The sequence below is a fragment of the Dreissena polymorpha genome, chromosome 5 (assembly GCF_020536995.1).
Source record: "Dreissena polymorpha isolate Duluth1 chromosome 5, UMN_Dpol_1.0, whole genome shotgun sequence".
Classification (NCBI taxonomy): Eukaryota; Metazoa; Mollusca; class Bivalvia; order Myida; family Dreissenidae; genus Dreissena; species Dreissena polymorpha.
The window spans coordinates 65201133-65223833 of record NC_068359.1 but is presented as its reverse complement, the minus strand read 5'-3'; the positions used below and the strand labels follow the sequence as shown (position 1 = coordinate 65223833).

At 36.8% G+C, this 22701-nt stretch overlaps 1 protein-coding gene across 3 annotated transcripts in view; it reads right to left on the bottom strand.

Annotated features, from left to right (window-relative positions):
• Window positions 1-394: 394 nt before the first annotated feature.
• The window catches only part of LOC127881822 (phosphatidylinositol 4,5-bisphosphate 3-kinase catalytic subunit alpha isoform-like), a 66438-nt gene continuing 44131 nt past the window's right edge, over window positions 395-22701 (bottom strand). For all 3 annotated transcript variants that reach the window (XM_052429959.1, XM_052429961.1, XM_052429960.1), the window contains exons 9-22: window positions 22153-22288; window positions 21659-21801; window positions 18791-18897; window positions 17654-17735; window positions 16698-16862; window positions 15699-15802; window positions 13396-13555; window positions 11684-11799; window positions 9996-10117; window positions 8628-8706; window positions 8023-8190; window positions 7372-7489; window positions 5250-5401; window positions 395-2174 (exon numbers count right to left, since the gene is read on the bottom strand). In XM_052429959.1, the coding sequence (XP_052285919.1) occupies window positions 1916-2174; window positions 5250-5401; window positions 7372-7489; window positions 8023-8190; window positions 8628-8706; window positions 9996-10117; window positions 11684-11799; window positions 13396-13555; window positions 15699-15802; window positions 16698-16862; window positions 17654-17735; window positions 18791-18897; window positions 21659-21801; window positions 22153-22288 (1911 nt within the window). In that variant the 3' untranslated portion in view covers window positions 395-1915. The remainder of the gene's footprint in view (window positions 2175-5249; window positions 5402-7371; window positions 7490-8022; window positions 8191-8627; window positions 8707-9995; window positions 10118-11683; window positions 11800-13395; window positions 13556-15698; window positions 15803-16697; window positions 16863-17653; window positions 17736-18790; window positions 18898-21658; window positions 21802-22152; window positions 22289-22701) is intronic.

Here is a 22701-nt window from a genome sequence, read left to right as displayed (position 1 = left end):
ATTTTTTACTGGTTTTATGTCAGTCATAGCATTGCGGTCAGTTACTCACACTGTTTGGACTGTCCTAGCATTGCGGTCAGTTACACTGTTTGGACTGTCATTGCGGTCAGTTACTCACACTGTTTGGACTGTCCAAGCGTATGTACAGTTCCACAGATCTTAGTGAATATAATCATAAGCAGGAAACCTACAAACTTCTTTGCTTGAATCAGATATGATTCATGATAAGTCATGACCGATTCACATACACATTATTTTGCCATATTATATCAAAATGTACTTTATTCAAGCACATCTTCATTAGATATCTAAAAAGGTGTCATGATTTGTTCATTTATTTACAATATATTTTCAACAAAACAAAGTACTCTTTTGGGAAGATAACAAAACCAACTAAATTTAATGCACAATTTAATTATCTGAATAAAATGTACAGAACATAGTATTACGTATGAACGTGTGATTGGACAGAATACAATATGGCTACAAAATAAATTATAATGAATAATGAATAAATCACGGAGCGTATATTGTCTCATCTAGAGTCCGTGAATAAATGAACAAAATTAAAGGTAGTCAACCCCCACCCATTCATTAACAATACATCACAGATCTGTATGAAATAGTACAATTGTCAGTGGCACAATGTCATTAAAGGTAGGGGAAAATCCTTACCAGATCAAAGAGTTCTGGCAAAAAAACATTATCTTATAATATCAATGAGCTAGATCTTTGAATATTATCTTAAAATTTCAACCAATAAGGATCAAGCACAAATAATTTAAAGAACCTTATTGGTCAAATTTTCAAGTTAAGGCAAACTTTAACCGTGTGATCATTTGCATTCTTCCTCAACTGAGCACTTTTAAACACATAATTATAATCAATAATTAAGGAAAAGTATGTGTACACAAACAAATAAAATTCAAACAAGAAATAAGAAGGCCATGACCAGGGCTGAAAAACTCACATGAGTACAAGAGTTTTAATGATCAAATAATTGCCCTGGTGACCTGATTTTTGACCCCACATAATCCTGATTCAAAAATGGCCTTGCCATTGTCAAGATAAACGTTCTGACTAAATGTAATCAAGGTTGAATCAGTAACCTGGCATCTATACTGTTAACAAGCTTTTTCTAAGCATTGACATCATGACCTAGTTTTTTTACCTAAAATGAAGCTATTACTAGATATTGCTAAATATCCTGACCATGTTCCATTAATATTGAGTTATACATGGCCACTACATTGGTAGCCAGTTTTTTCTAAAACTTGACTTAGTTACCTAGTTTTTGAACTCCTGTGACCCTGTCTTCGACACTACATAGATATTGTCAAGACAAACATTCTGACAAAGTTTAATTAAGATGAAGTCAGTTATGTAGCTCATAAGTATAACAATTTTTCTGAGATTCAACAAGAGACCTAGTTTTTGGACAGTAGGTATCAATTTCTTTAAAATCTTATAAACCTAATAAATATTTTACCTCATATTGTGAAATATCCACTTTTTATTTACCTGCCTATTTTGCTTTCATGATACATGTAATGATAAGAATCGGTCACTTAAGAAAAAAAATCAGAAAAACAGCACAATGGATAATACTATTGTCAATCTTTAGGAATATCCTGGAGTCTTTCATCGTTTATTTTTGCTAAAAGTGCGTCATGGCTAGCAATTTTCCTCCAATCTTTTTTCTTGTTGAAGATCTTGCACACATTTCTGATTCTTTTGATTGAATAATATATAGATCTCTGGAGGTTGTACTTTGATGAAACTCTTGTCAATTAATTACTGAATAAATAAATCTTAGATCTACATGATTTGACCCGTTTGTGAAAAACCGCCCCCACCCAACAAAAAATCACATTATTCACCCTCCAAAAATATCACCATACAATGAACACAAATGCTAGTTTTTGAGCTTGTGGAACATCCAGTCCACCTTTGTGGTCCACTGTCCCTTGTACGCCATGTGCAGCTGCTGCTGAAAGTACATGACTGCCTCCTCCTCGGTTTTCTCTACTGCAAGCGTCTTGCGCACGTAGCTGATGTCGTCAAGGGACTGGAGCTCTGGTATCCCGCAAGACAGCATCATGGTCAGCAGGTTGATAATGAGGTCTGACTGCTTGCGCAGCTCCACGTAGGCCTTAAGGCAGAGGAGCTGAAAGCTGTGAATGGAGAAGTGGATACAATTTTAGTTATGGTATTTTACAGAGGGGGTAATCACGTGACAAACAAGATGGTGACGTCCATGACGAGGCAGGTATTTTTCGTCGTTTAATACCCTTTATTACTTGTATTTTTTTTTTATTCCGCTCACTTTCCAGCCATATTAGGAAGACAGTTATTCGCTTTTATTTCATAGTAATATTCCTTCTACATCTCGACTTTAATCGGTGCGAAATTTCTTAGCGGGATGACCTTATTAGGGCTCTGCTAAGAAAATTTGCTGGGAGTAAAGTCGCGATATAAAGCGAATTTAAAAACGAAATAACGCTTATCACCTTTTTACTGATATGGCTGAAAAGTGAGCATCATTTAAACAATAAACAGAAGTAACTAGAGCTTTGTCACAGACGTGACGTATACCCCCACGTGCCGCATTGACACAGAACGTGCCGCATTGACACAGACTATTTTGCATGCTGTCTTCACAAAACAAGAGAATCAAATTTATGGCGATTTTTAAGAATTACAATGCCATTATCATTTATGGCCATTTTGACCTTTGAACTCTTGAATTCTTTCGCATGACATGCCGTCCAAATTTATGGCCATTTTTTTACTTTTCAATTCCAAGTGTGACCAAGACCTTGGAGTTATTGACATAATTCTTTCGAATGACACATCGTCCAATGATTGTGAACAAATGTACCAGGTATTTTTAAAATCTCACAATAAATGACATAGTTATGGCCCGGACAAGATCATTTATGGCCATTTTTGACCTTTGAACTCACAGTGTGACCTTGACATTGCAGATATCGACGTAATTCGTTCGCGCAACACACCGTCCAATAATGGTGAACAAATATGCCAAATGATTTTAAAATCTCACAATAAACAACATAGTTATGGCCTGGAAAAGCTCATTTATGGCCATTTTTGACCTTTGAACTCAAAGTATGACCTTGACCTTGGAGTTAACGACCTAATTCTTTCGCACGACACACCGTCCAATGATGGTTAACAAATATGCCAAATGATTTTAAAATCTCACAATGAACGACATAGTTATGGCAAGGACAAGCTCATTTATGGCCATTTTTGACCTTTGAACTCAAAGTATGACCTTGACCTTGGAGTTATCGACGTAATTCTTTCGCACGACACACCGTCCAATGATGGTGAACATATATGCCAAATAATTTTATAATCTCACAATGAACGACATAATTATGGCCCAGACAAGCTCATTTATGGCCATTTTTTACCTTTGAACTCAAAGTATGACCTTGACCTTGGAGTAATCGATGTAATTCTTTAGCATGACACACCGTCCAATGATGGTGAACATATATGCCAAATGATTTTAAAATCTCACAATGAACGACATAGTTATGGCCCGGGAAAGCTCATTTATGGCCATTTTTGACCTTTGAACTCAAAGTATGACCTTGACCTTGGAGATATAGATGTAATTATTTCGCGCGACACACCGTCCAATGATGGTGAACAAATGTGCCAAATGATTTTAAAATCTGACAATGAACGACATAGTTATTGCCCAAACAAGCTCATTTATGGCCATTTTTAATCTTTGAACTCAGAGTGTGACCTTGACCTTCGAGATATCGACGTAATTCTTTCATGCGACACACCCTCCCATGATGGTAAACAAATTAGCCAAATGATTTTAAAATCCCACAATAAATGATAAAGTAATGGCCTGGACAGGTATTTGACCCTCGAACTCCAAGTGTGACCTTGACCTTGGCGATATCGACGTACTTTTTTCACCCGACACACCGTCCCATGATGGTGAACAAATGTAACAAGTTATTTTAAAATCTAATGATAAATGACATAGTTATGGTCTGGACAAACTTTCGGTTTTAAACACACTAAGTGACCCCGTGACCTAGTTTTTAACCCGGCATGACCCATATTCAAACTTGACCTATACATCATCAAGATACAACTTGTGACCAAGTTTGGTGAAGATCGGATGAAATTTTGGGACAGACCCGACAAACAGCCAATAATAACTGTCTCGGCATGGACGTCGCCATCTTGACTATCACGTGATTACCCCCTCTGATTTTAAAGTGTCTGAATTATTTTTAAGTGTCATTGCTCTTTTAAAGGTTTAGAACTACTTTAAAGTGTCAGGACTATTTTTTTTTATAAATGTCTGCACTATATTTAAGAGCCAATGCTAGTTTATATTGTCTGAGCAATTTAAGGTCTAAAAGCTATTTTATATAATGTCATAGTTTATTTTTAATAATGTTGGAGCTATTTTAAAGGGGCCTTTTCACGTTTTGGCAAATTGACAAAATTTAAAAAAGTTGTTTCAGATTCGAAAATTTTCGATTAAGTTATGATATTTGTGAGGAAATAGTAATACTGAACATTTACCATGCTCTAATATAACCATTATATGCATCTTTTGACGATTTAAAAACCTGAAAATAATAAAGCGTTGCAACGCCAAACGATTGATTAATTTGGAGAGTTCTGTTGTTGTCGCTATATTTTGTGAACCTAAGATGATTGCTTATATAAAGTATAAAATACTTCTGACATTGTGTGAAGAAGAATGGTCGAGGGATCTAAGTTGGAGACTTTTTTCGCCAGGATTCCAGGGGTCAGTGGTTCGAGCCCTGTTGAGGGTTACTTTTTTTTCTTTTTTTAATTTTATTCTTGATTTTTTACTGGAGCTTTTTAGAGCAAATGTTTACATCTATCAATATAAAACATTTAATGACAAACTTCAAAACATGCCCAAATCTGTGAAAAGGCTCCTTTAAAGTGTCACAGCTATTATAGTCAGAACTTTTGCATTGTGTGAGGACTTATATTTTATGTGTATGGTAATGTTTAGGTTTAAACATGCTTTTGAGATACAAATACAATTGCTGGAAAATTAGAAGTGAGAAGTTCATAATGTTGTTGTTAATTTATATTCTTGTTATCAACTTTGTTTCACTATTTTTGCAAAAAAATGTAATACAAACTGGGAATGAAACAGATCAACAGATAAATATGAAAATTCGAAGCATAAGAGCATAAACTCTTACTCTTTAAACTCGTCCGATTTCTGTGGTTGGTCCCGACCCTTGGCTATCACATACACAAAGTCTTCTGTAAGCACAAATGGCACCCGCTCACGGTTGATGCCAAACTTCTTCTTCTTGTGATTCAAGAAGTGTCCGAAATCAATGTGAAAAACCTGAAATAAAATTAGGAGCATAATGAAGTCTTTTATTTGTATTTCTGATCTCTGAAAAGTAATCTTGAGGACACCTCTTAGTTAAGTTTGAAAGCTGAAAACAAAGGCTGCCCCATTTCCAGATTCCCCCAATTAAATAATAAAAGTCTACAACTAAAATACAAGTGGGCCCAGGTGCATAACAATACCTATTGGTGCATCTAAACAAATATTTTTGGGACATTGATTTGTCTCTTGAAAATTAATGAAAGAGGTAGCTGCAGATTAAATTCCCGCTCTTGTTGTGATCTCTAGATCTTACCAGACATGGCTCTCATGAGTATCCCATTAACCCTTTACCACTTAGATACGTATTTAACCCTTTACCACTTAGATACGTATTTAACCCTTTACCACTTAGATACGTATTTAACCCTTTACCACTTAGATACGTATTTAACCCTTTACCACTTAGATAGGTATTTAACCCTTTACCACTTAGATACGTATAAAGCCCTTTTCCACTTAGATAGGTATTTAACACTTTACCACTTAGATACGTATAAAGCCCTTTACCACTTAGATACGTATTTAACCCTTTTCCACTTAGATAGGTATTTAACCCTTTACCACTTAGATACGTATAAAGCCCTTTTCCACTTAGATAGGTATTTAACCCTTTACCACTTAGATACGTATTTAACCCTTTACCACTTAGATACGTATTTAACCCTTTACCACTTAGATAGGTATTTAACCCTTTACCACTTAGATACGTATAAAGCCCTTTTCCACTTAGATAGGTATTTAACCCTTTACCACTTAGATACGTATAAAGCCCTTTACCACTTAGATACGTATTTAACCCTTTTCCACTTAGATAGGTATTTAACCCTTTACCACTTAGATACGTATAAAGCCCTTTTCCACTTAGATAGGTATTTAACCCTTTACCACTTAGATACGTATAAAGCCCTTTTCCACTTAGATAGGTATTTAACCCTTTACCACTTAGATACGTATAAAGCCCTTTACCACTTAGATAGGTATTTAACCCTTTACCACTTAGATACGTATAAAGCCCTTTACCACTTAGATACGTATAAAGCCCTTTTCCACTTAGATAGGTATTTAACCCTTTACCACTAAGATACGTATTTAACCCTTTACCACTTAGATACGTATAAAGCCCTTTTCCACTTAGATAGGTATTTAACCCTTTACCACTTAGATACGTATTTAACCCTTTACCACTTAGATAGGTATTTAACCCTTTACCACTTAGATACGTATAAAGCCCTTTACCACTTAGATAGGTATTTAACCCTTTACCACTTAGATACGTATTTAACCCTTTACCACTTAGATACGTATTTAACCCTTTACCACTTAGATACGTATAAAGCCCTTTACCACTTAGATAGGTATTTAACCCTTTACCACTTAGATACGTATTTAACCCTTTACCACTTAGATACGTATTTAACCCTTTACCACTTAGATACGTATAAAGCCCTTTACCACTTAGATAGGTATTTAACCCTTTACCACTTAGATACGTATTTAACCTTTTACCACTTAGATACGTATAAAGCCCTTTACCACTTAGATAGGTATTTAACCCTTTACCACTTAGATACGTATTTAACCCTTTACCACTTAGAAACGTATTTTGACGCATTTGTAGTTCTTAAGAAAGTAACATTTAATTTAATACCTTTCTTACTATATTCAAGTTTTAAAGGCTTCATTTCCAACCCTTTGTTACTGATGAGCAGCAAACAGCATAAAACCTGAACAGACTGCCAGTCTGTTCTAGTTTTATGCTGGTTGCAAAAGCCATTTTCACTTTGCTTCTTATGTGGAAAAGGGTTAAAACAAATGCTATTGCAACATAGCTTAAATACTGGGTACATACTAAAATAAGTAGTTTTTATAGACGTTGGATGCTTAAATTGTCCATAATACCCATAATAGACGTATTGACTTACTCTTCCATCCTTTGCACACATGATATTCTCGGAATGTCGGTCCCCAATGCCGAGAACGAAGGTGGCGATACAGTAGCCGGCACAGGAACGTCTGAACACATCAATGGCCGCCTCGTACCTGATGAGGATAGAACAAAACATTCAAATGACCCACACATTTTGTATTATTTTTCCTGGAACATTGTTGACTAACCAGTGGAGGTGTATTTGTCATTTGGGCCTCATTCTGGGAAGTTTGAAAGTAAGATACCTCGACAGAACATTTTAAAGGTATATCTCTATCCAAACTGAAATTATTGAGCCTGTGCACATTTTAGAAACATTGACCTTGACCTTTACCCATCAAACTCCTAAACTAACTTTCCAAGAAACCACTTGTCTGACACCTACTGCCCCGCAGCCTGGCTCCCAACCAAACATTTCCCAATCTAATAACCAGGGTTTAAAATATATATATATATAAAACCTGGTTAACATCTTGTAAGTCTTGATTAATTTTGTTACAAAACCCTTTTTAACAATGTGTATCATAATTTTTCCACATGATCCTAAACATGAAAGAGATGGATTTAATTGGGGAAAAAAAGGAAATGAAACTTCAAGTTTTAGTATTATTTTTGCTACCATAGATAAGTTTTTATGATGGCTTACCTTTCAATGTTTTGGTTCTTGATCCAGCTATGTAGAGCCTTAGAGCCCAGCTGCAGGGAGGCCTTGGCCCCTGATTTCTCCTGAATCTTCATAATGGTGTCAGAGTTACGCACGGCCTCTATCAACCCCACGTCTTGACCGCTGGCCAGACAGCTGTAGGGGGTCATCCTGTAAGGCAAAGTGTTGTACAAAGGCTACACCAGGGCCTTTACAAAACAAAGGTTATAACTCTCTCCCACTCAGGAGCAAAGTGGACATGGCTATGTGCAAACAGCATAAAAGCAGAACAGCCTGTAAATCACTCGCAGTCTGTTCAGGTTTTACGCTGTATGCTGCTCATCAGTATCTAATGTTACAGCAAATGATGAAATGAAAAGTACTATCCTTTGTCTACTTTCTAAAATCACATTGTAATATCAAATCTTATTTGTGAATGAGCAAAATTACTTTCAAGTCAGATTTTCAAGTCTTTTAATTTATCCTTCTCACTTGGCTATTGTATCTCAACAATATTTTTAGATAACAAATAGTCCATTGCAAACTTTCATGCAATGAGTCTAGACCATTTTTCATAGTGCTTCCACTTTGACTATCAGTGTATATACCTAAGATCTAGTCCAGCAGCCTTCCATATGGAGTCCATGACACTGATCAGCTGAATGGTCAACATGTCCTGTCGCAGATCTGTGGATACCAAACATAAACCAGTCATAACCCGTTCCCACTAAGAAGTTAAGTGGACATGGTCAACATGTCCTGTCGCAGATCTGTGGATACCAAACATAAACCAGTCATAACCCGTTCCCACTAAGAAGTTAAGTGGACATGGTCAACATGTCCTGTCGCAGATCTGTGGATACCAAACATAAACCAGTCATAACCCGTTCCCACTAAGAAGTTAAGTGGACATGGTCAACATGTCCTGTCGCAGATCTGTGGATACCAAACATAAACCAGTCATAACCCGTTCCCACTAAGAAGTTAAGTGGACATGGTCAACATGTCCTGTCGCAGATCTGTGGATACCAAACATAAACCAGTCATAACCCGTTCCCACTAAGAAGTTAAGTGGACATGGTCAACATGTCCTGTCGCAGATCTGTGGATACCAAACATAAACCAGTCATAACCCGTTCCCACTAAGAAGTTAAGTGGACATGGTCAACATGTCCTGTCGCAGATCTGTGGATACCAAACATAAACCAGTCATAACCCGTTCCCACTAAGAAGTTAAGTGGACATGGTCAACATGTCCTGTCGCAGATCTGTGGATACCAAACATAAACCAGTCATAACCCGTTCCCACTAAGAAGTTAAGTGGACATGGCTATGCGCAAAAAGCATCAAAACAGAACAGCCTGCGAGAAACTTGCAGTCTGGTCAGGTTTTAAGACTGTATGCTGCTGATCGATATCTAAAGGCTGGAAATGAAGCCTTTATAACTTAAATCTTGTATAAAGGTCTTCAATTAAATTTAACTTTCTAAGGGACTACAGATGCATCATTTTTTTTTTATCTAAGTGGTAAAGAGATAAACAGAACATAGAGAGAGGGAAGAGACCCCCCCACCCCCCACATTTTTCCTTTAGAACGCAAAACTATGTTCAAAAGATTTTCTCCACTAAGCAAACAGGGGAAGCACACTGATAGGAATGCTTGCAAAAAAAATTAAAAATCAGTAATCAACATGATTCATAAAGATAAAAAATGTTATTTAGCCTCCATATGGAAAAGGGTTTTATGCATGTGCATAATGTGTCATCCTAGATTAGCAAGCTCAGTCTGCACAGGCTTATCAGGGACAACACTTTCTGCATTTATAGCATTTTTGTTTTAAGGAAGTATCGCTAACAGGCCCATTAACAGACTGCACAAGCTAATCTGGGATGACACTTTACACATTTGCATAAAGCCTTGTTTTCCCCAAGCCAGACACTATTTGAACCTCCAGAACTATACAGCAAAACACTTGCCATCGCCATTTTTAAAAAGGATGGTGTAGGTCTTCTCCCAGAGGTCAGCCAGGGGGTCTGTGTTGATCCAGACCATCCAGAGGGGCTTCTTCTTGGACATCTTCACCTGGCACTGCTCATAGCTGCAAAATACCAATTACACACACAATGTATATACCTTACCACCATCAAAAGCCGTGGTTGCATTTTAAGCTAAAATGACCTTGACCTTGTAGTGACTGACCGCAATAATTATGTAAGACTTTCTCAAAATTAATGAACTCCATTTTATCCCACTTTTACAGCGAATTCGGTTGATTAAAGCCCCGTTGATTAAATATCATCTACAATTAACTGCAGGAAATGACGTCAATATTTGGACGAAATGACGTCATAAATCCAGCGAAATTATCCAGTCAAACTAATTTTGTTTAAACAAAAAAGTTTACAAAATAAATTGTTTTCTAAGCCTCGCATGATAAACCTGATCTATAACCAACACTAACCTATTATTCTCTATTTAAACAAGTTTTAAGCATTGTATTATATTAATTGATGTGTTATATAAAACAAAGCATGGTTTCTGCAACTTTTATACTTGGGAATCATCCATCAATTTGCAATCTTTATAACTGCATATTTTTCAAATATGCCTTGCTCTGTGAAAACGGGGCTTAATGTTTATGTCTACAGTGTTGTCACAAATAAGCACATGCAGTGTGCACAGGCTAATCAGGGACAACACTTTCTGAGTTAACAGTATTTTGTTTAAAGACTCTCATTAGCAAAAACCCAGTTTAGGAGGGAGGGGAGGTTAGTCTTACCTGACATTGCCTAGCTATGACTGCTGTACAGGGAGGGGAGGTTAGTCTTACATGACATTGCCTAGTCTATGACTGCTTTACAGGGAGGGGAGGTTAGTCTTACCTGACATTGCCAAGTCTATGACTGCTGTACAGGGAGGGGAGGTTAATCTTACCTGACATTGCCAAGTCTATGACTGCTGTACAGGGAGGGGAGGTTAGTCTTACCTGACATTGCCTAGCTATGACTGCTGTACAGGGAGGGGAGGTTAGTCTTACCTGACATTGCCTAGCTATGACTGCTGTACAGGGAGGGGAGGTTAATCTTACCTGACATTGCCAAGTCTATGACTGCTGTACAGGGAGGGGAGGTTTATCTTACCTGACATTGCCTAGTCTATGTCTGCTGTACAGGGAGGGGAGGTTTATCTTACCTGACATTGCCTAGTCTATGTCTGCTGTACAGGGAGGGGAGGTTAATCTTACCTGACATTGCCAAGTCTATGACTGCTGTACAGGATGGGAAGGTTAGTCTTACCTGACATTGCCTAGTCTATGACTGCTGTACAGGGAGGGGAGGTTAGTCTTACATGACATTGCCTAGTCTATGTCTGCTGTACAGGAAGGGGAGGTTAGTCTTACATGACATTGCCTAGTCTATGACTGCTGTTCGGGGGGGGGGGGGAGGTTAGTCTAACCTGACATTGCCTAGTCTATGTCTGCTGTACAGGGAGGGGAGGTTAGTCTTACATGACATTGCCAAGTCTATGACTGCTGTACAGGGAGGGGAGGTTAGTCTTACCTGACATTGCCTAGTCTATGACTGCTGTTCAGGGAGGGGAGGTTAGTCTTACCTGACATTGCCTAGTCTATGACTGCTGTTCAGGGAGGGGAGGTTAGTCTTACCTGACATTGCCTAGTCTATGACTGCTGTTCAGGGGGGAGGTTAGGTTTGTGAGGACCTCGTGGTAGTCCGGCTGCTGTAGCTGCTCATGAAGCATCCTCATCAACTCCTGCTTGTCCTGTGGGGGGAGTCAATATATGAGCCAGGTTCTGGGAAAACTGGGCTTAATGCATAAGTGCAGTCATCACAGGTTTATCAGGGTCAATACTTTTTGCTGTAACAGGATTTAAATTTAGAAAATTCCTTTAAAACAAAAAATTCAATTACAGCAGAAAGTAATGTCCCTGATAAACCTTTGAAGACTGCCCAGATTTCCAAGAACAATGATCATACAAACATGCTGAAAAGGAATACCGGTAGTAGGATTATTATCTACTATTATCACGAATTAGTCCCAATTTGAACATGAAATTTGACATTGAAATAAAGTATCTTAGGAAAAGATAATTTTGACATGTGAAAAACCTTTTTTGTGACATAAAACCGCTTATTTTGTTTTAAATACAATATCATATGAAAATAAACAAAATAACAGTTCTCGGATTCTATGTAAACACTTAGAAATAAACTGTTGGTTGCTCTTCAAATGTATGATGAACAAGACTATTGCCAAGCAATATAGTCCCCTACCGGCTCCACCATTGTCAGAAATTTCACCATTGTCATATTTTTTTTGTGTTGTTGTTGCCATAGCAACCAGAATTTTTGACATAGGTTTAATTGAAATGATGTGCATAATGTCCATATTGCCATCTATCCATGTTTCAAGTTTCATGACATAATATTAAGAACGTTTAAAGTTATCGCAGGATCCAGAAAACCACTATTTTCAGCAGTATTTCTAGTCTATTTGTTGCCATAGCAACCAGAATTTTTGACATAGGAACAAAATGAAATGACATGCATAATGTCCATAATGTCCATATTGCCATCTATTCATGTTTCAAGTTTCATGAAAAAATATTAAGAACTTTTAAAGTTATCGCAGGATCCAGAAAAGTAGGACTGACTGACGGACTGACAGACTGACAGAGCGCAAACCAGAAGTCCCCTCCGGTGAAACCAGTAGGGGACAATTAAGTGACATCCAAGATATCGCTTAAAAATATCGATTCCATTCTTAAGTTAGGCTATGAATATAAAGGATAAAGTAGTTATCCTAAGTTTTCGGCTAGTTATTCTTAATTTTCAGCTAGTTATCAGAAGTTTTTAGCTAGTTAAACTAAGTTTTCAGCTAGTTATCGTAAGTTGTCAGTTAGTTATCCTAAGTTGTCAGCTAGTTGTCCTAAGTTTTCAGCTGGTTATCCTAAGACTTCAGTAGTTACTAAATGTATACTTAGTTTTAAGCTTAGAGACTTTCTTTAACCCTTTGAGCGCTGGAACCGAATTTTGAAGGCCTTTGCAAACAGTTTGGATCCAGATGAGACGCCACAGAACGTGGCGTCTCATCTGGATCCAAACTGTTTGCTATTCTGATAGTGGTCTTTGACAAAAAGTGAAGAAAATGATGATTTTAGAAATTCAGCAGACGAAATTTTAGCAGACGACAAATATCCCAGCATGCAAAGGGTTAAACAGAATTGTTAATCAAGGAGGAAAGTGTTGTCCCTGATTAGCCTATCAAGGCTGTACAGGCTTATCTGGGACGGCACTTTACGCACATGCGTTGACTCAAGTTTTCCACCAGCACATATCAAATTTGTGCCAATCTTACATCTTTGCCTGACGCCTTGAGAACATTGGTGAGTTTGGTGAGCTTGTCCACAGCCTCCACCTGTTTGATGAGAGTCTTCAGGAAGTTTCCGCTGCCCCTGCAAAACGCCTCCAGAATCAGACCGTACCGTACACGCATCCCCGAGTAGTGCAACTCCGACCTACATAGATAAAACTTAACTATTTAAGCCAGATTGCATCAAAAGGTTAAGGCTTACTAAAACATGCTCCAGTCCATTTCCTGGGTAGAACCAGTACTTGGTGTCTTTTGGGGAGTTTTAAAAAACGCTCTAAAAAAGGAAATTAACCCGTACCCTCCAGCAAACACTGATCCATATAGGTTTGGATAGGGCTATAGGATGGACGCACATGTTGGAACTGATTTTGGATTCAATGAAAGATTATTTACACAATCTGTTTTTCTTATTCCAATACTTTTCTGATTTTTGTCATTTCAACAAAATGATAACAACAATGTTGAAAATATCAGTCTGAGAAGACACATTACAACACAAGACACAAAAATTTAGTAAGTATACAAATTGAAGTCTTGAAATAAAAGCTTTATTTATAAATGTAGACCTAAAATGGTAACCCCAACAATTTAATGCCTGCAAATAAGTTGCAAACTAGCCTGTTCAGTTTAACAACATAGCAAATCTTATACAAGTTTGTTGGAATTGGTGAGTTCTCTTTGTAACACTAATTTACCTTCATAACTATTAGTGTTTGTATAACATTTATATAGCTTTATTATGCATTATTGTAACATGACTGTGTACACTTAATCTTCTTAGCATTCCTACTAGGGATGGCATCGAATACCTATATGGGTATTCGAATATTCGCAAATCCATTCAATCGAATATTCGAATATTCGCATAAAACGAATGTATTGATTTAACTAATATCACCCAGTTTTGTATCCAGTAGCGATATTAAGTATACATTGACACAGAAATACAATTGAATATACTATTGTTGTGTTAAAAAATAGAAAGAAAATGTAGCTTAATTGTAAAAACAAACTTTGAAAAAGCCTATGTAGGCGAAATATATCAGAAAAGAGTGAAAATTGTTTTGTGTTAACTTTCATTGTTTTGTAAGTTATATCTGTTTGCTGAATACGAGGCTGTTCATTAACGTTGCTATCGAATAATTGTATCGCTGTTGGCTAATACTATGACGGATAGTGTAATTGGGCACAAATAGAAGGAAAAACGTCGTCATAGAATTTTATTTTTATTTGAAATTTTAAAGTAACGATAGCATGTACGTTTATATAAAGAAACATATCAATAAGGCATACACCAAATATTCAAGAACAAATATAAGGACAAACATCATGTCATAGAATTTTATTTTTATTTGAAATTTTAAAATAACGTTATCGTGTACGATAACATTACACGTTGCGGTCTTATTATCCACAGACCGTGTAAAGTAATTCCATACTTCCGAAGGGGCTGGTGGCAATTTCAGATTTAAATTATGATCCCTTATCACATATAATTAATAGGTATTCACACATTTTAATGGCTGTTCATACTGTGATCGCAGAAACTTAATTAATCTTCGCCAGTCAATTGAAGCCGTTAATTGGCACCTCATTGACAAAGAACAGTTTTGGGCCTTTCTTAGAGTGTGTATATTGCATTGCGCAATCAATGCTGATACAGGCCGCGTTATCAGGTAGACACGAAAAAAGGCGCATCAAACATCTTAATCCCAAATGATTTCGGGTGCCAATTAATAAGCGGCTCGCAGGTCATTAAATATAAGGGCAATTACGTTTGAAACAAAAATTGGGAATAAGCGAATATCAATTCTGTTATTCGAATACTGATCATTCAATCGAATATTCGAATATTCAAATAATTTTGCCATCCCTAATTCCTACTATGTTTGTATGCAAATGTTCAATGCATATTGCCCAAATAATGTATTCACAAGAAAAAACAAGAGCTATGTTTGTCAGAAACACAATGCCCCCTACTGCGCCACTTTGAAGCCATATATTGGACCGTTGACCTTGAAGGATGACCTTGACCTTTACCACTCAAAATGTGCAGCTCTATGAGATACACATGCATGCCAAATATCAAGTTGCTATCTTCAATATTGCAAAAGTTATGGCCAATGTTAGATTTTTCGGACGGACAGTTCAAATGCTATATGCCACCCTACCGGGGGCATAAAAACAGACATACTTGAGATGCCATTGTATCAACTATGTTTGCATGTAAATGTACAATGTATATTGGCCAATATAATTTATTCACAAGAAAAAACAGACAGACATACTTGAGATGCCAGAAGAACTGTTGACCAATCCTCTGGTTCATGAGGGACCTCTTCAACAGAAATCTTGTCAGCGGGTTATCCAAGTACGGCTCAAACTTTAACGCCTGAACACAAAATATGGGAGCATTTATTATATTAAGCCACCTTCGTTTAAAACTGGGCTTAAGGCATGTGCGTCAAGTGTCGTCCCAGATTAGCCTGTGCAGTCTGCAAAGGCTAATCAGGGACGACACTTTCCGCTTTTATGGATTTTTAGTTTCAAGAAAGTCCCTTCTTACCGAAAATCAAGTTTAGGCGGAAAGTGTTGTCCCTGATTAGCCTGTGCAGACTGCACAGGCTAATCTGGGACGACACTACGCACATGCATTAAGCCCAGTTTTCTCAGAAAAAGGCTCTTATAATCATAGGCCTTCACGCAAGATGCTTAGCCCCTTGGCAGGAATGTTAATAAGTATCTATTTGTACCATGCCAATGGTTGACCCCTTCAGTATGATGCTGACCTTTGCACAAAGCATAGAAATCTTTCTAGGGACATTCCATCTCCATACCATGTAAATTTGTGAAAAGTTATTAATAATATGTATCATGAATAATTAAGTGACACTCCAGACAAGGTATACTTTGCCTAAAAATTTGACTTTGACTTTTAAGCAAGTGACACTCTAATAAGACTTGTCTCCATGGTGATAAGTTATTTGTTACAAATGCATGGTTTTATGGTAAGGAAATCTCTAGCAGACGCATTAATCAGGCACATAAACACTCCTTTTTTGTGACAGCTATGTTGAACTTCTGCATGCTGGCAACAATTAATACAAGTGTCAACTTTTTATTTGAGCAGTGTAAGAGAACTCATACAGACACACAAACTGAAAGATCTTCATTGACAGACAAATGCTGATTTCAGTATACATCAAATCTTTCGCAATGTGAAGTGAAACATTAACCAAAAACAAAATTCTGGTTAAAAATAATTCATTAATGCTCCAACAAACTACCTGAATAAACTGAAGAAGGTATCTCTGTAGTTTGTCATCAGAAATGCCTATCTCCAAACAATGCACAGCAAACTGTCGCACACGCAGGTCCGTGAACGAACAGTCCAACAAATGTAGGGCTACCTCGGGTGTAACTGTTGGCCATTGCTTTAACAGCATGTATAGCTGAAATACAAGAACATAGCATGTTTACAATAACAAGAAAATCCTGATAGGCTTTACTGCTCCAAAGTGATGATCCCAATTTGAATTATTTTATGTTTATAGTTTTTTGTTTTGTTTTTCTCAAAGTAGTGGGTATGAACAAGAATTTCTCTCCTGATATAGTTTTTAAATAAAATTATTTTCTATATTGTAATCAAGAAGAAAATGCACACAGAAGGGCTATTCAAAATAGTATAGCGAAAATACAAAACTTCTCTGTATTCATTTATTAATTTGTTTGTTTGATATATATTTTCATTCTACTTAATATAAGATATTTCAAAATTATTTAGCATACGTCTTCATTAAAGACAGGGTTAGGACCCTCAAATTGTTGTCAGTACATGTACATACCCTAATGGAGAGCTATGTTTCTACTTTTAAGCAAAAGCTTTGTCAAAGACAAAACAGCAGTCCCACAATCAGTTTGATAATGTTGTCGGAGTGAGAACAGAATCTCAATAAGATATATACTTACCCAACTACATGAGCCGTGTTCTGTGCAAAGCAGGTTTAATGTTTAGGCTAATCAAGGACAATATTTTTCTTTTAAAGAAAGTCTCTCTTCCCCGATTTGATCAGTACCAGTACTTTTGCCAATAGGGTCAAAAAACCACTAAACTTAGCTTAAGCGCTTTTTTAATTACCACAGGATCCAGAGAGAAAACATCAAATGGGTTAAATTAACAGTCCCCTCACGTTACACAGGTAGAAGTAACTTATAAAGCACATTGCAAATCTCCATCTTTTACCTGTGCCACATTTTCCTGGTCATTCCATTTTATTGCACTTAATAGTTTTGGTAAGGAGTTAGGCTGGTGTAGGCAGTAGTCCCTGCAAAATGAAATAACAATATAAGGATATTTGTCAGTCAATGTCTGTCAAATTATGATACAACAAGATCTGTCCCAAGAAAGTGCGCTTGCCTATTCATCAACTACAGCACAATTACAATAACCTGGACCACAATGGCCCCAAAGTTACCGAATTTTGAAGGCCTTTGCAAACAGTTTGGATCCTGATGAGACGCCACAGAACGTGGCGTCTCATCAGGATCCAAACTGTTTGCTATTCTGATAGTATCCTTTGAAAAACATTGAAGAAAATGCTAATTTTAGAAATTCAGCAGACGACATTTTAGCAGAAGACAAATTTCCAAGCATGCAAAGGGTTAATGCTAGTTGCTGCTCATCAGCATTTAAGGGTTAGAACTGAAACCTTTAAAACTTGGATCTTGTAAGAAAGATCTTTAATTAAATGTAACTTTCTAAGGGACCACACGTGCGTCAAAATATGTATCTAAGTGGTAAAGGGCTACAAAATAATTGAAAAGGTTTGTATACAAACCTTAACCAGACTTTTTTCAGAACAACACACTGCATAATCTTGATAAAACGCTGGTTACAGATATGAACCTCAGTCAGTGACAATTTATTAAGACCCTGAACACAAACCTTAAATTATACTTTAATATCAGCAGTTCACAGAGATATGAAGCAATTGCGTGCAAACTTTAAAGAGCATATTGTAAGCTCAAATGGAGGCATATTCTATGAAATTGCAGGTCAGACTTATGGAGCTTGGTCAGTAACCTCACAGTATTACCAAGAACTCATACGGGAAGTTTATATTAAATACTTGCAGTATAAAAAGTAATATGGAGATGTTGCCCGTTTACCGTTCCCAAGAAAATTACACACATGTCTACAAGAGGGTTAGCCGTATAGCAAGGGCTATTCAGTGTAGAGTATTGCTAAACATTATTAATCAGTAAAACCCTTTAACATTATTACCATTTAAGCATAATTTCCAAATGGTAAAACAAAATAAAAGTAGGAAGAATGAAACTAATGTAAGTCAAATTACTCCAAAATTTTATTAAATGCTACCTTCGTTTCCATAGCAACTCTTTCTCCTGTTCAATGATCTCCGCCAAGGGGTCTCGATCTATGATCTCCATCAGTTGTTTTTCTTCTTCTCTCCAGTCATCAGCTTGCTGCAATCAAAAATCAAAACGCTGAGATCATAAAAAGACTGTTGTAAGAAAGGAATAAAGAGATTGTTTAGCTTGTCATATAATAGTGATGAAGAATACACAAGATGCAGCCTGTCTTTAATGTGTAGAAAGTTGCAAAAACCTGAGGCTTGGCTTGGCTAATTTTGAAGAATGAGGCAAGGTTTTATAACAACTTTGTAGAGGACTTGTATAAAAGGTTGTATATGATGAAGTACACTGTAGTTTGCCCCCAAAATATGTAATTTTTATAGACAGTCTAATTGATGAAAACTTCTACCTGCATTTAGCATCTACCTCCATTAAGCGACCACTACTACTCCCCTGAATGCAATTTCTATTTTAAAAGGTATTTGCAGTCAACCACCACTTCCATTCAGCGACTAAGACCACATGCAGTTGTTTTAATCTTTTCCTGGATAAAGTATCAAATGGCAATATTGAAATTCAGCTGTCCCATTCACTGCAAAAGGTGTGAATAAACACATTTTCATGCCAATTATTATAAGATCAGTGTACTAATTGACAGCTTACTTAACACAAGTGTGGTTGTGACAGCTTTAAATATTTTGGTTCAGAGAATGCCGCTGAAGTTTTATCTAAAACAGTGATAATCAGCTGAGTATCCTTTGGGTTATTTTACCCTAAATTGATCTGTGTTTAACCCTTTACCATTTAAAATACATATTTTCACGGATTTGTAGTCAATAAGAAAATTATATTTAATTTAAGACCTTTCTTACTAGATTCAAGTTTTAAAGGCTTCATTTCCAACCCTTAGATACTGATGAGCAGCAAACAGCATAAAACCTGAACAGACAGCGAGTTACTCGCAGGCTGTTCTGGTTATATGCTGTTTGCATATAGCAATTTTCACTTTGCTTCTAGGTGGGAAAGGATTAATTTGGGACAGTAAGGCATGCTCTTTAACCCTTTTAGCGCTGGAACCGGATTTTAAAGGCCTTTGCAAACAGTTTGGATCCAGATGAGACGCCACAAAACGTGGCGTCTCATCAGGATCCAAACTGTTTGCTATTCTGATAGTATTCTTTGAAAAAAAAGTGAAGAAAATGCAAATTTGAGAAATTCAGCAGACGACATTTTAGCAGATGACAAATTTCCCAGCATGCAAAGGGTTAATGTCAAAAGACTGCATGTGGGCATCAAAAGACATTTATTGTTGGAGAATGTTCAGAACTGAATTAAATTGTGAAGCAGAGTACTCTTGATCTAATCAGATCATTTTTGTGCAATCTTTACATGTTATTTTTATGTTTGAAATACATGGCAGGAAAAATAAAAACCAAATAAAGTATAAAACACTTGCATATTCATAAGATGAAAAAAAATTGTGACAACACAAATTTCAAGTCGATCTAATAAAATTAACTAATGAAGGAAAGTTATCATTTAGAAGATGGTTGTTTTCTTTCAAATTATAAATATTAATACGCTATACAATTTTAAACATTTTTAAATGGCGAGCTTGATTTTAAGCCCAAGTATTTTTCCCCACATTAACGAGTAGATGTTTTTCATCTGAACTGCACTTTAAGGAAACAGTGGTTAACCCTTTACCATTAAGATACGTATTTTGACGCACTTTTTGTCCCTCAGAAATTTAAACTTAATTAAAGACCTTTCTTACTAGTTTCAAGTTTTTAAGGCTTCGTCTCCAACCTTTAGATACTGATAAGCAGTAATCAGCATAAAACCTGAACAGACTGCGAGACCGCAGAGTGTTCTGGTTTTATGCTGTTTGCACATAGCCATTTTCACTTTGCCTCTGAGTGTGAAAGGTTAACCCTTTCAGTGCTGGAACCGAATTTTGAAGGCCTTTGCAAACAGTTTGGATCCAGATGAGACGCCACAGAACGTGGCGCCTCATCAGGATCCAAACTGTTTGCTATTCTGATAGTATTCTTTAAAAAAAAATTGAAGAAAGTGCTAATTTTAGAAATTCAGCAGAAGACATTTTAGCAGATGACAAATTTCCCAGTATGCAAAGGGTTAATGCATGTGTGTAAAGTGATGTCTATACAGTCTAATCAGAGTCAACACTCAACTCACTCGCCTAAACTCAATATTTCGCTAAAAAGAGACTTCCTTTAAAAAACAAACAAACATAAAAGCGGTGCAGTCCACACAGGCTAAGCTGAGACATCACTTAAAGCAAATTCATTAAGCCCTTTGCATGCTGGGAAATTTGTCGTCTGCTTAAATGTCGTCTGCAGAATTTTTAAAATTAGCATTTTCTTCGATTTTTTTCAAAGAATACTATCAGAATAGCAAACAGTCCTGCACTGAAAGGGTTAAGCCCCATTTTCTCACAGTTTGACTCATGTATTTGCAACATACCAGAGCAAATTAATCATAACTCATAATGTATACAATTTGGAATAAATTTTGAGAGGGTTGGTTTGATTTTTACTACGTCAGCTCGATATATACCATAAGTGTTTCCCCCACATAACACTTATCACTTAAGATACGTATTTTGACGCATTTGTAGTCCCTAAGAAAGTAACATTTAATTGAAGACCTTTCTTTCTAGATTCAAGATTTAAAGGTTTCATTTCTTACCCTAAGATACTGATGAGCAGCAAACAGCATAAAACCTGAACAGACTGCGAGTTACTGGCAGGTGTTCAGGTTTTGTGCTGGTCGCATGTGGCCATTTTAATTTTGCTTCTTAGGGGGAAAGGGTTGAGGTGTAGGTATTTTTTCTATATTTGCAACATACCAGTGCCAGAGAAGAATAGCTGTCCCTGTTTGCCGCAAGCTTGGCCAGGTCCTCCATCTGGTGGTCGCTAGGATACGTAAGAGTAGGGCTGAAGTTCTCAAACTCTATCTCGAGGCATGGGCAATCTTTGTCTGGGTTTGAGCCTGCATTGAGGGTGTTTTTTTGCGTTAAAAGTTGGATCCTGTAGGGGAACCCATTCCCAATCGAAAAAAGTATATGTTTTTCCCTATTGGTATCTTAAATTCCCTATTGAGGGTTTCCAATAAAACATATATCTTTTTTTTATAAGTCTTAACATTAAATTCATCTCCCATCAAGTTCTATAAGTTGAACCTTACTTAATGTAATATTGACATCACTGTTATTCTCAATGTTATATATATTATTAAAAAAATCAAAAACACTAATTTTATTATTTAAGTTAAAACGATTCGATTTTTCCGAATCCAAAACGACCCTGTCCCATATCCAAGATGGTAGAAATAAACACTAGCCTGGTATTCCCAGTGGGTTGAGCAACTCTTCGAGCCCGTGGGGCATGGGCCACAGTTGCAGGCTCACCATGTCGTTCATCAGGTGGTTGTTGAAGTCAAACAGCTGCAAGTTGCCCCACGCCAGTGCATAGTAAATCTGAAATATATACACACAAATATAGAGCTATGTAATACGAATGATGTGCAACCTCTGTGTGAAGAAAATAGACCTGAATTAATATGGTGTGTAACCATTTTGTGGTACAGTCGATCAGCTGGATGTTACCACAAGCGCATTGTAAATCTGAAATATAAAGTGGTGTAATGTATCAGTGGTGTGCACCCTCTTTGCGCCTGAATCAACTTGGTGTGTAACCTTGGTGTCTCTACCCTTTCCCACTCAGAAGCAAAGTGAAAATGGCTATGTGCAAACAGCATAAAACCAGAACAGCCTGTAAGTAACACACAGTCTGTTCAGGTTTTATGCTGTTTGCTGCTCATAAGTATCTTCAAGTTGGAAATGAAGCTTTTAAAACTTGAATCCAGTTAGAAAGGTCTGTAATTAAATTT